Source organism: Hoplias malabaricus, chromosome 7 (genome assembly GCF_029633855.1).
Source record: "Hoplias malabaricus isolate fHopMal1 chromosome 7, fHopMal1.hap1, whole genome shotgun sequence".
NCBI classification, from domain to species: Eukaryota; Metazoa; Chordata; class Actinopteri; order Characiformes; family Erythrinidae; genus Hoplias; species Hoplias malabaricus.
The window spans coordinates 34839213-34856647 of NC_089806.1; the positions used below are offsets into that span (position 1 = coordinate 34839213).

General features: G+C 39.2%; 1 protein-coding gene across 1 annotated transcript; it reads right to left on the minus strand.

Annotated features, from left to right (window-relative positions):
- Positions 1-4630: 4630 nt before the first annotated feature.
- Positions 4631-16675, minus strand: taf1a (TATA box binding protein (TBP)-associated factor, RNA polymerase I, A). Its single transcript, XM_066676986.1, has 12 exons — positions 16524-16675; positions 15936-16062; positions 15050-15213; positions 12351-12464; positions 11944-12157; positions 10637-10749; positions 10385-10543; positions 10189-10255; positions 9391-9520; positions 8523-8674; positions 6736-6860; positions 4631-5134 (listed from the first exon to the last, which is right to left on the minus strand). Exons 2-11 carry the CDS (start codon positions 16048-16050, stop codon positions 6775-6777), a joined length of 1314 nt encoding a protein of 437 aa, XP_066533083.1. The 5' UTR covers positions 16051-16062; positions 16524-16675; the 3' UTR covers positions 4631-5134; positions 6736-6774.
- Positions 16676-17435: the final 760 nt, after the last annotated feature.

Below are 17435 nucleotides of genomic sequence, written 5' to 3' on the forward strand. Positions count from 1 at the left end.
TGTTATTGGAAAAATGTATTTTGGTATGTAGTGTGGTGTGTTCTCCCCATGTCCGCGTGGGTTTCCTCCGGGTGACTGTCTGTGAGGAGTGTGGTGTGTTCTCCCTGTGTCCGCGTGGGTTTCCTCCGGGTGACTGTCTGTGAGGAGTGTGGTGTGTTCTCCCTGTGTCTGCGTGGGTTTCCTCCGGGTGCTCCGGTTTCCTCCCACAGTCCAAAAAACAACGTTGGTAGGTGGATTGGCGACTCAAAAGTGTCCGTATGTGTGAGTATTTGAGTGAATGTGTGAGTGTGTGTGTTGCTCTGTGAAGGACTGGTGCCCCCTCCAGGGTGTATTCCCGCCTTGCGTCCAATGATTCCAGGTAGGCTCTGGACCCACCGCAACCCTGAACTGGATAAGGGTTACAAATAATGAATGAATGCATGAATGTCATAAATGATATAAAAGGCACAAGCCATATTATATGTTTTTTCCTCAGTATATTATACAAGAAATAACCAGGAACTAGGCATTATGTTGCCCACCCGTATGGTGCCCATGTTGTCATTAATGTATTTTAAAGTGGTTGACAATGAAAAGATGCACAATTTTAGCTAAAGTTAGCATTGAGCACATGATTAACATAGAATAACAGACATGTTGAATTGTTTAAAATGACCTTGGTTTGTTCTTAAAATATGTTTCAATATTCTAAAATTTCTTTAATTGACTTAATACGTCATTAAACTATGGTAGACATATTAAGCTTCACCTGAAATGCCTAAATAATTATATAATCACCAAAGTTCATCAAAGCTTAAATGTTTTTATTATAATATTTAAAGGGAACGTCTAAAACTGTGAGAAAATGTTCTCTCTGGTTTGTTTACGTTCAGAATCTCTACGTCTTTTAAGGTTGGCTTGTGTGTTTGTAAATTTTTATTCACTGTTTAAATTAACACAGAAACTCAGTTGTTAATTAGCACTCTCCCATATTTAGAGTCATTTCCATGTACAACAAAAATAATTCAGTATTACTCACCTATGGAGCAGAAACAGAGCAATATCCTCATGTCAGGTTGTGCCTTTCAACATTTGGAGGTCTGTTCATTGTTTAAATAAAACCCACATGCCTTTTTGGTGCCATGGGCAGAGAGAGAAATCCTAGAATACTGGACAGGGACTTTTTTAAAACCATTTAAAGACAGACGTATGTAAAACTTGATTTTCCTATATAGTTATAATGTCCTAATTCAGAGTGAAACTTGACGTATTAACAGCGGTTTCATAGGATTTGTATGAAATGTATTGAACTATGCTTGTGACAGTAAAGGTACCTACAATCAAAACTGAATCAACTAATAATTCAACATTTGTACCTGACCTCTCTGATGCTTCGATGGCTGAATGACAAATCTTTACAGCTAAGTTCCAGCCTTTAGTCTAAAAGCATTACCAAAAGAAAAGAGGAAGTAACAGCATCAAAAGGGGCCAAACTTAATTCAGATAAAAATATATATATATTGTCTGAAATATTTGTTTATAAAAGAGTAAAGATTTGCCCAAAAAAATGCGCTGTTTGGGTTTTAAAACACCTCATTGTCACTGCTAGACCGAGAATGGTCCACCCACCAAAAATATCCAGCCAACAGCATCCTGTAAGTAACATCCAGTTACACAAGAAGCACAAGAGGATGAATAGCACAAATTATGCAGTCCATTGTAACAAATGAAATTCATCTTTGCCTGTTGGCTGATAACTAACGGTGTTCCCTTTCCATTGAAGACACCTCTGCTTCCAGAATCATTTTGAGTAGTGCATTTGCATATGTGCTAAATAAATCTACAAGGTGGACTGATTTGGTATTTGTGTTTAACACAGTGGGCCGTAAGTGGGCGCAGTGATGATGAAGTCCAGTAGCACTACAGGGTCTGAACCGCACATACCCACACACACAGTAACACCTTGGTGTCACTGACGTTTATTCATTCATTACTTTTCTGTAACACACTCAACTGCTCACTCACATACACACACACACACTTGTGAAGGCTTTTCCACAGCCTAATACACCCAACAATATATGTTTTGGGATTGTGGGAGGAAGTTGGAGCACCCAGAGGAAACCTACAAAGACACAAGGAGAGCACAACAAACTTCTCACAGGCAGAGACCTGAGGTAGGGATTGAATGCAGGATTCTGACCACTGAATACGACAATAGCAAAGTATGCAGACAAAGAATGGACTACAGAACTAAAATGCTGATAAAAAAAGAATTGTATTGATACTAAGAAGATTGTATTTAAATTATGTGTCGGCTATTAGTGAGTAGTTTGAAAATATGAGAATTATGCAAGATCATTGTCTGACTGCTGGGTAACGTTTGCTTTGTTTACATCTTCAGACACTTTTTCTAACCTTGAAACCCTGTTCAAATCTAACAAGCATTAGCATATGTGTTGTGCTGGTACTAGTGAATCAGACACAGCTGTGCTGCTAGAGGTTTTAAAGCCTTTTAAAGCCTGTAGATCATTGAGAATGATCTACAACCCTAATCATACCTGCTTTGTGGTGGGGGTCTTGATCATATAAGATTAGGATGAAATGGGCTTAAGAAATTATAAACTCATTCTCTGTCACTGCAGTTCAGGGTCGCGCTGGGTCTGGTGCCAAAACACTAGAGGGAGTGCCAGTCCTTTGCAGAGCAACACACATTCACAGACCATTTTGAATCCCCAATGTTTTTGGACCATGGGAGGAAACCCATGCAGACACAGGGAGAACACACCAAACTCCTCACAGACAGTCACCCAGAGCGGGACTTGAACCAACAACCCCAGGTCCCTGGAGCTGCGTGACTGTGATACTACCTGCTGTGCCACCGTGCCACCATCAAACTGTTCGGTTAACAGTGGAACGTCGTAACCTGAGACGCACACATAAGGAATTAGAGAACAACAAATGGCTATTTTCCTAATCCAGTGATCTTTTAATGTACTCTTTAAATACACATTTTCTCTTGTTATTACACACCCAGTTGAGGGGAAACAAAAATGCACAAAACCACCGACAACCCAGAATTAGCATTATGAGGTAATTTTTTAAATATATTTGTAATCTTCAGCTTAGTGAGCTTTCCCACGATACGTTTATTTAAGGACATTTTTATTACGTAATCCAAAGTGGGCTGTGATTTTGTGATAAAAGTGTTTGAACTAAATACTTCTATATTTCTACAGAAACATAATTTCTGGAATTTTTTTTACTTTGTTACAAAGACAAGGGTTGTACTTTTTCTCTTAAAATCAAGAAAACGTATTTGAATATGTACATGGAAAAACTGACTTCATGTGGCGTGGCATTTACAACCCACGGTACAGGGGAAGTTAAAACCACTTCCTCTATTGCACCTTGGAGAGCACTTACACATGAAACCACGCTTTTTACAGAATCATTAGGAAAGTTTGTCAAGCCGCTATTGGTAAATTCTTTAAAAACTAATTTTTATTCTCATAGGATTAGCAGTTGTGTTTATGTAATTAGAACAATACTATATATTATTGTTGTTAGAAACAAAAATACAAAATGCTGTCAGTTGACAGGTAGTAGATAAATGATTATGAATCCAGCTGTGTTTAGATTTGCAGGCAAATGTCTCTTCCTCCACCTCCACAGTTACCTCATATGCATCTTATCTGCATCTCTGTTCTGCAAAATATTTTCAGTCTGTTATATACACTACACTGAACCGTAACTGCATTAGAACCCTCTATCTTGTATCTACAGTGTCCATTTTATCAGCTCCACTGACCATAAAGGAGCACTTTGTATTTCTACAATTACAGCCTGTAGTCCACCTTTTTCTCAGCACATATTCTTCCCCATTTCACCCTGTTTTTCAATGGTCAGACCATCACAGAGCATTTGGGTCATTTAGATCATTCTCAGCACTGCAGTTACACTGAAGTGTTGGTGGTGTGTTAGTGTGTGTTGTGCCGATATGTGTGGATCAGACAAAGGAGTGCTGCGAGAGTTTTTAAACCCCTCAATGTCACTATTGGACTAAATAGCCCACCAACCAAAAATATCCAGCCAAATGTGTCCTGTGTCCACTGAGTATGTGCTCCTGTTTGCTCAGTGGTGCTGAGCGAATGAATGGGCAATGAGTGTAGATATGAAGTAGGTTTTCATAATCCAGTGATTATTCAATGTACAAGTCTGCGGACAATTGCATATCCTACATTTCTTAATGGCTGTAATACATAGTTTCCCCATTTGTTGCAATAACGACTATGTATCTGAACATTTCTATGAGGATTAAAAGTCATTCGTCAATGAGGACACACTGATGTGGGACGGTTAGTCCTGAATCTCACACACACACACACAAAAAAAAATAAAATAAAAAATCTATTATTTTGGATGGCGCTCCACAAGTGCTGGGGTCTAAATATCCTTGTAGGTGACACACTGAGCATGGTGACATTAGGCTAAAATGGCAATAGTATATGAAATAACCACAGTGCAAACCATACATTTTACAATAAATTCTACAATATTTTTTGGAATACAGAAGTTTTAAAAATATATATCGTCACTATCCAAAGAAAGACATGTACATCTTTTGTCAGTTGTTCATTTATTGTCATTTTAACACAGCAGCTGTCCTTCACATCGTATGACCATGCCATGATGAATGTATCAATAGAAATGCTCCAAAATGACATATAAATAAAACATATCGACTTCCATTGACAGTTAGGAAGGGTTTTTCCATCTCATACTACTTGAGTTTTTTTTTTTTGACAGTGAGAAGTTAAAAGCATAACTGCTTATTTTTTTTTACTAATTTCTTTTAGACTTATGAATCCATGTGGGATGGCGGTGCAGCAGGTAGTGTCGCTGCGACACAGCTCCAGGGTCCAGGGGTTGTGGGTTCAAACACCGCTCTGCGCGACTGTCTGTGAAGAGTTTGGTGTGTTCTCCCCGTGTCCGCATGGGTTTCCTCCCATGGTCCAAAAAACACATGTTGGTAGGTGTCTGTAGGTGTGATTGCTTGAGTAAATGTGTGTGTGTATATGCCCGGAGCCGCCTCCAGTGTGGGTTCCAACCTTGTACCCAATGATTCCAGGTAGGCTCCAGATCCACCTTGATCCTGAACAGGATAAGTTACAGACAACAAATGAATGAATGAATCCATCTGACCTTGTTTTCAACTCATCTTCATTCTCGACAACTGCTGTTCGCTCTGATTTGTTTATGTTCAGAAGCGCTCTCACAAATTTGGCATCAGTTACACTTGAAGCAAAAGTAAGTCAATATTATCCAGCTATGGAGCAGGGCTTCGTAAACAAATCAGAACAGTTTTCAGCAAACAAACAGATCGGAGAACTATCAAACAGTCAAAATATGTCGCCTTTTTCAGCTCCAAAAACTTCAGATATCTGGTTCCAGTTGCTGTAAACATTTCTGATTCTGTATGCTTTTCTAGAATGCCACACTTCATATTTCTTCTAATTACTCATGACTTTGATAACATTATTATACACAAAAAAATCTGTGCAGTTCTTCTTTAAACATCTTCTGAGGGTCAGCCAAAAACTAACCTCAAACACACCATCCCAATACGTTTCCCCTATACTCTCTAAAGGAGGCTGGCATTCCAAAACCACAAACCACTAATGTGGGTGTTGCATTAATCAAGCGTTTATGGCACTACAAGCTCACCATTGATACTCTGGCCACATTGCTCATTGAAAATTACAGATTAGCCTTGGTACAAACTGGCCAGAAGAGCAAGTGTTCAGTGCCCTCTGATGGACTGGCACAAAAAAAAAAAAAAAAAAAATTTCTTTCCAACTTAGAGACTGTGAATCTTAAAATGACTTTGCTCTACTTTAGCAGATTTTCACTTCATCCCAGTGCTTCTCTGATCAAAGGAGTGTTGTAACAAAACGCCCTGAACTCCTGTAATAACTGATTGGTCAATACAACATCATAAACTGTAGAAAACATTTAATCACAGGATTTCATTTTTTTTACAAAATAAATACAACGTTTAATAAAAAAAAACTAATCAGCATATTTTTGAAGGTGGAATAGAAAAAAACCCCCAGCAATTTCAGAATTTTTTTTTTTTAATGTACACACTTTTACTCACAGCTTTCCGGTTATAGGACTTTAAAATGAGTTTGCGAATTCTGCCCTTCCCTGTTCTCGTGAATAATAACTATTTTGTAATAATGACCTTGTGCAATATGCATTCTGAACTTTAAGATAATACAATACAGGAAAACGTAATACCAAAAAAAACAATGACAAGCTTTATTAGAAAGCAGTAGTTCAAGCATATAAGCTAAACACATGAAGGAAATTTCTGAAACCCACGGTTGGTATTTCAGTATCGCCACAATGGCACTTTTGCTTTTAATAAAACATGAGCACAACCTAGTGGCCAGATACCAGCCAGCAATACACTAAAATAAATAAATAAATATATATATATAAATCCTAAAATTTTCCCCACAGCAAAAATGCTGAAGTTACATATTAATTTTAGTTCATGTCTACAGAGAACATTCGTCGATATATAATGTATGTATTTTTACTGTTTATATGCCAGATTTAACATAATGGGGAAAAGTGTTATGACACCCCCACCCCAAAATTTAAACTCTGCAAATACAAGCAAAAATTGTGAACTAAACATTGTGATTTTTCTGCAAAGTGTAAATGGAGTGTTAACTCTAAAATTACCAGAAGCGACATCCCAAAAGTCGCGTAAATATGTATGCTTCAATCTGTAGCCGTCGTCTGCATTTCATGATTACCATCCTGCATACGACTCCACGTTCTGGCCTTCAAATATTGATAGAATTGAGCTAAGATGGAAAAGTTTAGAGTTAGTGAAAAGGAAATTGAAATAATGAGATTCATCACACAACATAAGACACATTAAAAAAAAAAACAAAAAAAAAAAAAAAAAACTTTTTTTTGTGAATTTATGACTCAATGATTGTGAAACTGCTTTAATGCTTCAGGTAAAATACACTATACATTCATTTATGTTAAAAAATGAATGTGAGCAGCTCCTTCACACTGTGACCCTTATCGTATATACATTCTACACAGTCAAATTTGGTTATGAAACGAGTGTGTAAACTTGAGTTATTAAACAATGAAAATAAATTACATTTAAATACAAAATATTAATTTAACTGTGACCCTGAAATGGATTAAGCAGAAAAGATGTTGAACATATTAATGTGCTCTAAAATAAAAGTAAGAACAAAAACAGAACATAGTTTTTATATGTAGCTCAAAATAAAATAATAAATTTTAAAAAATGCTGTCTCTATTACTTTCATTTAAAAGCATTTTACATGATGTATTCTGTTATTTCCTAGTACTGACCAACGTTCTACACATTTAAAAATTATTTGGTCTCAAACTCCACGTAAGAACATGATAATAATAATTCCATTTTGGCTCACTTCCAAAAAATTGTATGAACAAGCTTTATGTAAATTAGTCATTGTTAGACTGAGGGCTGAATTCACGTATTGCAGTAAATATGTCAACTGCACTCAAATCTCCAATTGTTCCATGTTGTGTAAACATGTCATGAATCACAATGAATAGTTTGTACATCATTCAGGGTTTGTTCAGATTTGTGAGGTTTGGTGTGATTAAAATTAACCCTAGTGTGATTGCTCTGTTAGTGCTGTTCCTTAGTGTGTGTGAACGCTTCTTTTCAAACTCTGGTACACACCAAACAAGCAGATCCTACTCAGTTGGTTTCGGTTCCTTTCTAAAAGACACTAGTGTGGTTTGTTTCGAGTATGAGTGCAACACAAACCAAAGGCATCTAAACGAACCAAACGCAAGAAGCTATATGCCAGGATTTAACAATAATCATGCCACGAGGGAACATGGTGTTAAAAACAATGTAGAGGACAGGCCTCCTAACATCTTTTCTCTGTAGCATACCTTCTTTGGTCCCTGCAGCACTTCAGGTGCTGTTTATCCATTTTACCTCCTTTCATCATATTTCCAGTTGGTAAAACAACATAACCCCATATTAAGCCCAGCTATCGAACTCAAACCAAGACTGAAATGTAATTATGTATAACTTTCTTGTAGAGAACAAACTACAGGTCTGAACACAAAATGTGCGCTAATCTGTGCTGTTTTAACCAGCCAAATAAACTGATTATATATTCATGATGTTAACAAGCCAGACCAATCATCTGTGTACATGAAAAACGTAAAAATGTGTTGGGAGTTGGACAAGACCGAAAACATGAAAGAGATGATGAATTGATTGTAAACCAATCAGCTACTAATTATGTATTTTCCCCACTTTACCCTTCATGCCTGTGCCTCATATGAAAGCAAATAAACCGCAATACATCACTCAAAAGGGCAGCCGAGGTAAAGGCACATAAATCGCATATGGTCACTGATGATGAACATGAAATAATTCATGGTTTTTTTTAATACAGGAAAGTGTTACAAGAAATGCAAAGTCACATTGTACTTACATTTTCCTATAATTAATGCCACTTTGGTTTTGAGCTGCAGACATTCTTTGTTGTGTAAAAAATCCTCAACAGCATTACAATATCGAAAGTGCATTAGCAGCCAGATTTCTTTCCTTTTCTTCCATTCTTCTCTTACAGGATTTGTGAGAAGCCTAAAAAAAATAAATACCAGCAAACAATTACAGCCGGAAAAGAGCTGAGCACAAACTGCGTAAACAAGAACACCTGCTTGATGGTGAGCTTTGGCTTTCGTTTTAAACAGGGCTGTTTAAATTGGGAGAGAATGTTAATGTAATGTTGGATCATGCAGTATTTTTGACAAAAGCATGTAGGGAACTGAACGTTTTGGAAAACAGGGATAATAAGTCCCCATCCACATGTATCCAGATATTTTTTTTTCTGCGTTTTAGACTTCTGTCCACATAAAAAAAATGGTCTCTGATAATGTAAGTGTTCAAAAACGCCCTTTAAGGCGGAACACTGTCAGTGGTGTCATGTTAACACGCAAAACTGAGTTTTTCGAAAACACTAACGTCACAAAGGGGTGGCAACAGGTAGCTAACCCCAACCCCAGCAAAAGGTGGTGTCACTGTCACACAGCTGTTTCTGGGGTTGTGGGTTTGAGCCTCGCTCCGGGTGACTGTCCTCAGATGGTCCAACAACACACATTGGTGGGTGGACTGGCTACTGAAAAAAAAAAGTGTCAATAGGTGAGTGTCACTCTTCCTGCGAAAGACTGGCGCCCCCTCCAGGGTGTGTTCTTGCCTTGTGATACCGGGTAGGCTCTGGACCCACTGTGACCCTGGAACTGGATATGACACACAAGACATTGTGTGTTAGTGTGTTTTGCTAGAAGGATTTAACATACTCATTTTGAAAGACCGTCAAAATCTTCAGTAGACATTTCCATGCTCTCAAATCTAACTTCCAGCAGGGATAGTCAAGCAGATCCATTGCAACGGCAAGAGACTCTTTCAGACTGTCTACTTTCTTATGTCCTGGTAAAGAGAAAAAAAAATAATTGCATTTTTTCCTCAATCTTCCTATCATCAGAACACACGTATTGTTTCTACAGAAGAAAATATCACTTATACTACATTGTTTATCAGAGTTCATCTGAAATGTACTGCCATAAATGATGCTTTTCCACAGCACGATACCTACTCTGCAAATCTGGTAACTGGTCCATTAAAGCTAGTATTTTTTGTTCCAGGTCCTGCCTGGTTCCAAGCAAGCAGAGTAGGTATTAAATATGACTTGTAAACCTTGCAGAGCACTGTGAATCTGTAAGAGACTTATCGATCACCACAAAATGCAGACATCCAGCAGAAACAAGCCATCTGTAAAATGTCCTAAGTTACATCAGTGGTCACATTTAGTTTAATCTGACTCACAAGGGCAGCTTGTATCATCGTGTGTGCTGTTTTAAAGAAGTCGGAATGCTCCTTGGATCGTTAGCCGACAAAACACATCAAGAGGCGGACGTGCAACAATGACAAAACTGATCTCTGACAACTTGCGTGTCAAGCCGTGTTCAGTGTTAAAATAAATAAATAAATAAATTTAAATAAACGTATCAGGGAAAAGCATGTTGAGCCAGGCCGATCCAAGTAGATAACATGCAGTGGAAAAGCACCTAAAGGAAAAGAGTGCCATCTACATTTACCTTCTTTCCGTAGAAGACAAGAAAACTCTAGCATCAGCTCATGACTGGGAACTAAATAGTGCAGTACCTGAAACAATTATTTGAGAAAAATTTTTTGCCTTGAATTTCACAAATATTTGGAAGGCTCTTATTTGTTACTATATTAACAGTGTCACAGAAACACTAATATAAAGCAAATAAGCATTGTATGCTGTACCCTCAGAGTGCCTATAAGTTTGACTTGTGGGGCTCCGTGCCTCTTCAGAAACTTATACAGGTAGACATGAGCATTGGGATTTGCTGGGTAATCCTGTCTGTAAGCATAGTCCTTCAATACATTCAGAGCTGTGGCCTTATCATTGTAGAACTCCAACATCTGTCCGCAAAATCAAACAAGGCAGAAGAATTACATCAGTCGCCCCAAACATGAGTTTTCATTGAGATAAAACACATTACTGTCCAAACCCACATCAACATAGCTCAATATAAAAGGATCCCAAACACCAGGCTGTTGGATAATTTCCTGCAGGGCAACTGAGGATTGTTTGAAGTAACTGTGCATCTCCATGTCTGTCTCATTATCTGGAAAAACAAACAAGACACCAGCATTAACTCCCATTGTTGTTCTCAAATAACATGAAGGATTAACAGTCACCAAAGTAAAGAATACACAGGAGCACTCTGTAGTTCTACAATTACAAACAGTAGTCCAGCTGTTCCTCTGCATATTTTATCCCTAATTTCCCACTGCCCTCCAATGGTCAGGACCACCAGAAGACCACACAGCTCAAGTATGATGTGGGTGGTGGATCATTCTCAGCACTGCAGTGACACCGATGTTGTGGTGTCTTAGTGTGTGTTGTGCTGGTACAAGTGGATCAGACACAAAAGAGCTTCTCGAGTTTTTAAATACTGTGTCTACCAACTGTCTCCTCTCTTGGACACACCTACCGCGTTCACCATATGGTACACGTAAAGTCAGAGAGAGTAGCTCATCTGTTGCTTCGCAGTGTGTATTGGCAATGCTCTAGTACTTCATCAGTGGACACAGGATGCTGTTGGATGACTATTATGGTTGGTGGACTATTCTCAGTCCAGCAGTGACACAGAGGGCTTTATAAATGCTAGCAACACACACTAACACACTACACCTGCTCTGTGGTAGTTCTGTGGGGGTCCAGACCATTGAAGGGCAGGGTGAGCTGCGGATTAGAAAGTATGCAGAGAAACAGGTGAACTACAGTCTGTAATTGCAGAACTATAAGTGCCACTCTGGCAGGTATGTTTAACATAATGTGGCTTAGATCAAGTAAAAAAAACCCTTCTTGGAAGTTTAAATCATCAGTAATAATAATAATAAAAAAATTGTGCACACTATTGATTCCTGCTTGTACGTCTCAACCTTTATTGGTTGATTTTTAGGACCTGCTCTATGTTATGGGATGATTAATCAGCAGACAAATTGGTAGATGCTGGCTGATTCTCATTCTAGTGTATGCACCCTAACAACATAAAAAAATTAAATCTTATTAAATGTATTTGTTCCTGCTGGAGTAGTTATGATCTGGATTTGATTGATTTGATTAATTTGTAGCCCTCTGCTCTCTTTGATAGTGCAGCCCTGTGAAAAGGCTTAACAAAAGAACTGCATCAACTAACACTGTGCCAAAATGTGCTTCAAAGCTCCAATAAAACATCACTGGACATTTGGAATTCTGTGTTTAATACTCATGGCCAAAGCAAAAGAGTGAGTTAAGGGTGGAGTCCTGTGTTCACCTGTTTTCTGGTCACCCGCACTGATGACAGAATGCTTCTTCGTACACCAGAGGAAATAATCCAGAAAGCCGCAGTATGCCTGGATGAGACTCAGCTCCAAAGCCTGTTTTGCATTCTGCTTGCCATAACTCCAGCTTGCTGCAATTGACAGCTGACGTTTGGCATCATTAAATTGGCCATTCAACAGAAGGTGAAAACAGTGCTCCAAACAGATCTAGCAACAAAGAAAACATTTTGAATAAAAAAAAAATGAAATATTAATGAGAAAAAAAATATTGGAGTATAATTAATGTGGGAAATAATATTTAATATAAAATTATGAATATTTAAAGTACTATTTTAAAAATGTACTCCAATATTCCACATATTTCCCATGAGTACCAAGAATTACAAACATATGATTATACCTTGGCATAATGCTTCACTCCACAGTTTTTCAACCGCTCATACATAGCATTGAAATCATCAAGATTGGCTTTTGGATGGTGCTGTAGGATCTCAGCACCCAATCTCCAAATAATCTGAGATCAAAACAAATACAAGTCTTCACATTCAGTTGATTAAACAAAGCCTATAATCACAAGTATGTGGTCAGGTCCCGTTCCTCCAATTATAACCCAGATCTCCATCAAAGAAAATGCAATTTTATTTGCAATTTAAAAAGAAATAAATTCGACAAAAGAAATGCAAAAGGAGTCCTGTTTCCATTCATTACACTTCTGCAAATAAACTTCTGATGAAGTATGCTCCTGTTATCAGCGGTGGCATAGGAATGAGGGAGAAAGGCAGATGAGTTGATTTTTGCTTTGATCAGAATTTTTTCTTTTTATTCTGAAATAAACAATTCAGTTTGGCACTTGTATGAAAACTGAGTGGCCCTACAGTATGGTTAGGAGAGGAAGGAGGTTGGGAGTCTAGGAAAAGCTTGTGGTTGTGCACGAAATGAAGGTATGAAACTTCGTTGGTTAGTAGAAAAACCCATTTCCATCCATCTTTCACGCTTTGACATTTCAATAAAGAACTTTTCCACCTCATCTGCGCATAGAAATGTTTTTCTGGTGTATTTGCAGCCTTTTTTGAACCTTTTCTATTCAGGGATTTTACAGTGAAATTTGTAAAAAGTGGATGGAAAACCAATTATTGCAAAAAACCTTTGGCCACCTTCTTTCCTACTGCTCCTCTCCTTCCTTGGAAGAATGTGGAGCTGTTGTGGACATGACAAACAAGAAATGGTAGAAACAATAACTGAGAAAAATGAGACAGCTAAATAATACATTTCTACCAGTGTGTCATAAAAAGCTTACTGTTATATAAAACACAATACTTAATTTACTTCAGAAAAGAAATAAATAGTGACAAAATACATATACAGGGGTTGGACAATGAAACTGAAACACCTGTCATTTTAGTGTGGGAGGTTTCATGGCTAAATTGGAGCAGCCTGGTGGCCAATCTTCATTAACTGCACTTTGCACCAGTAAGAGCAGAGTGTGAAGGTTCAATTAGCAGAGGGTAAGAGCACAGTTTTGCTCAAAATATTGCAATGCAACATTATGGGTGACATACCAGAGTTCAAAAGAGGACAAATTGTTGGTGCACGTCTTGCTGGCGCATCTGTGACCAAGACAGCAAGTCTCTGTGATGTATCAAGAGCCACGGTATCCAGGGTAATGTCAGCATACCACCAAGAAGGACGAAACACATCCAACAGGATTAACTGTGGACGCAAGAGGAAGCTGTCTGAAAGGGATGTTCGAGTGCTGACCCGGATTGTATCCATAAAACCACGGCTGCGCAAATCACTGCAGAATTAAATGTGCACTTCAACGCTCCTGTTTCCACCCGAACTGTCCGTCGGGAGCTCCACAGGGTCAATATACACGGCCGGGCTGCTATAGCCAAACCTTTGGTCACTCATGCCAATGTCAAACGTCGGTTTCAGTGGTGCAAGGAGCGCAAATCTTGGACAGTGGACAATGTGAAACATGTACTGTTCCCTGATGAGTCCACCTTTACTGTTTTCCCCACATCCGGGAGAGTTATGGTGTGGAGAAGCCCCAAAGAAGCGTACCACCAGACTGTTGCATGCCCAGAGTGAAGCATGGGAGTGGATCAGTGATGGTTTGGACTGCCATATCATGGCATTCCCTTGGCCCAATGCTTGTCCTAGATGGGCGCATCACTGCCAAGGACTACCGAACCATTCTGGAGGACCATGTGCATCCAACGGTTCAAATATTGTATCCTGAAGGCGGTGCCAAGTATCAGGACGACAATGCACCAATACACACAGCAAGACTGGTGAAAGATTGGTTTGATTAACATGAAAGTGAAGTTGAACATCTCCCATGGCCTGCACAGTCACCAGATCTAAATATTATTGAGCCACTTTGGGGTGTTTTGGAGGAGCGAGTCAGGAAACGTTTTCCTCCACCAGCATCACGTAGGTGACCTGGCCACTATCCTGCAAGAAGAATCGCTTAAAATCCCTCTGACCACTGTGCAGGACTTGTATATGTCATTCCCAAGACGAACTGACGCTGTATTGGCCGCAAAAGGAGGCCCTACACCATACTAATAAATTGTGGTCTAAAGCCAGGTGTTTCAGTTTCATTGTCCAACCCATGTATATCCATAATAAATAGTGTCACAGTTCCAGGGACTGCTTGTGAGGTGTGTTCTCCCCATGTCCATGTGGGTTTCCTTCGGGTGCTCCGGTTTCCTTCTACTGTCCAAAAAACACACAATGGTAGATCTATCGGCGACTCAAAAATGTCCATAAGTGTGAGAGTGTGTGTGTTTGTGTGTCGCCCTGTGAAGGACTGGCGCCCCCTCCAGGGTGTGTTCCTGCCTTGCTTCCAGGTAGGCTCCGGACCACAATCCTGAACTGGATAAGCGGTTACAGACAATGAATCAATGAATAAATAAATAAGTCACTCTTAGGCAGCCACCAATATAAGAACCTTGTTTTCCATTATGCATACCCAACATTTCTCTAGGATCGATATAAGGGTTTCAAGATGGCACTTTGCACTCTGATTCCAGTAGTGATAAATAAATTGTACTTGGATTTGGCATAGAAAATTTGAGTGAATTCATCACATACCTCACTTGCTAGTAACTGCTTTTTGACTGTGGTGTCTTCCAATGTTTGAGAGTATTCAGCTAAAAAGAGTGCAGCGTCTTGCCAGCGAAGGTGCAGCAAGGCATCCCTAATGCCCTTCAGACATAATCTTGCAGTCTTATGAAATCCAGTTTCTTTACTCCGTGCTAAAGAGATAGGAACATTAGTACACTTAATACAAAAAAAGTTATTATAAAATAGAATTCAGTATACTAAGCTTAAAGTGAAAATTACATTTTTCTCCTGGAGCTCCCTCTGGCATAATTCATTTTTACAACACTGCTGAAACAAATGGGCCGGGGGAGGAAGTTTTGGTTTCCTACCCTCCTTCACAGGTTACATAGAGCAGTTTCTACAGTGCTGAACCTATTCTCCCTACTACAATTCAGTGAAGCATCAGAATTATTATGAAGCGGGAATTATAATGTAAAAATATTATTTAGTGGTCCTTTAAATATGGTGATTTAGATTTTAGCAAAAATCTTGACTGTGGTGTAATACTGTTTAGGTTTTCGTTTAATAAAAGGAAAATGTTGGAATTTTGAATTACAATTGTACTTGGGTACTTGTAAAGTGTATTTGTATACCTAACACACACACACACACACACAATAAATGTGTCGTTTAGTACCTAAATGAACTAGTTTTCAGGGGAAGAGCAGTTCCCCAACAAGAGGACAGATGTGATGAAAATAGGTTTAGAACAGAATCTCTGATGCCTCCTTGCCACTGTGTCAGAACATTTACTTTTACAGTCTATTTGTTTCGTGAATGTCATGAATGTAGTTGAAAAGGTTCCAAATAATACACCACTTAACACAATCTGAGAGCTTTTATATTAGAATTACTGCTTCAATAGTTAAATTACCACTAGTTGGAGCCTCATACAGTGTACTGGTTTTAATCTTCGTGTCAGATTCATCCCCCGAAGACGAATCTCCATCAGGTCCTGAAAAGTTACGTTCTGCTACGATATCATCCATAGTTTGTGATTTCTGGATTAAGAAAAGAAAATGGGAGTTTTGTAGTTATCTTTCAGCAGTGATACATCTCAAGCACACAGTTTACACAGATATAGTATCTCTCAATACTCATTGAGCTGTCTAGACTGCCTGAGTCTAACTACTAGCCCAATAGTGTCCAATTAACCAATGTTCATCCCACGTGACCCCAGTAAAAGTCTGTTGGCCGGGGTCGATGTGGCCACTTGGTTCTGAGAAACGTGTTTTACTTTATAGGTAGGTATCGAAATTGCGGTTTTTGTGCCTATAATGTACACCGTTAGCTGGAAGGTCAGACATCTTATGCGAAATATAAATCTTTATATTTTAAATGCTACATTAGTGAGATGTTATTCATGACTGACACTACACAGGAAGCTAACTGTTTAACACGGCAACACTTATTGTAGTACAACCCTAGTTTTACCTGCCATTGCCGCAAAATGTGTACATACCTGCGATTTTATATGACGTCGCGTGTTAACTTGAAAACAATCAAACCTTAAATATGTGCACACACTGCGGCGTTCACCCGCCTCTCTCTATTTTCTGCTTCTTTTATGGACAACATGGCCGTTTATGTGCACACTGCCGCCTAGCGTCTCTCCGATGAATAACCAGAGCTGGTGTCCTGACGCTTACCGGTTCTGCGCATGCTCAGACCGACAATTTTTTCACTTACCATGAGTTTTCCCATGATAAATCTATTTTTAGCTTGCTGTACATCAAACGGTCAATCAAGCTGTGTTGCCCAGGGCCGTGGGATTTGTTTGATTTCAAATGTAGGTAGCCATTTGTTACATAGAACCTCATTTGTATGGAAATGACCCTTTGTCTCCCAACCTTTGAGGGATAACATCACACCCCTCACACTCATGTTCATTTACATCTGGCTCTTGGGGATCAAAGTTGTGTATATTTGCATATCACCATAAGGGGGATCTGGGAGGGGTGAACCTCCTGTACTTAACCTACCAAATAGCGTGTAGCTGCCGCTGCTCTCCGGTTATTTATTTATTTATTTATTTATTTGCCTGCTGTCTCCTATTTCTACTTTTTCGCCATGTGGATTAATGACTTGACTGTAAGGTTTGTCTTCGCTTGGGCTGTATTGTCCACAGTAATTCATCCATCTGCAACCTTACACCAGTATTCAGCTGCTGAACTTCTCAAGCTGCGGTTCCACCTGCCCCTTGTGCTGCCAGTACTTCACATCCACCCGGACATCGCCCGGCCTCCTCGACGCAGATACATCCACCGCGGATCCCGACGGAACTTCCACATTGACGACTCCTTGGCCATAAATACCATCTGGTCTAAATCTCGTCGCCCTTGGAGAAACCCTGACAGGAAAGTGGACCGTGCTG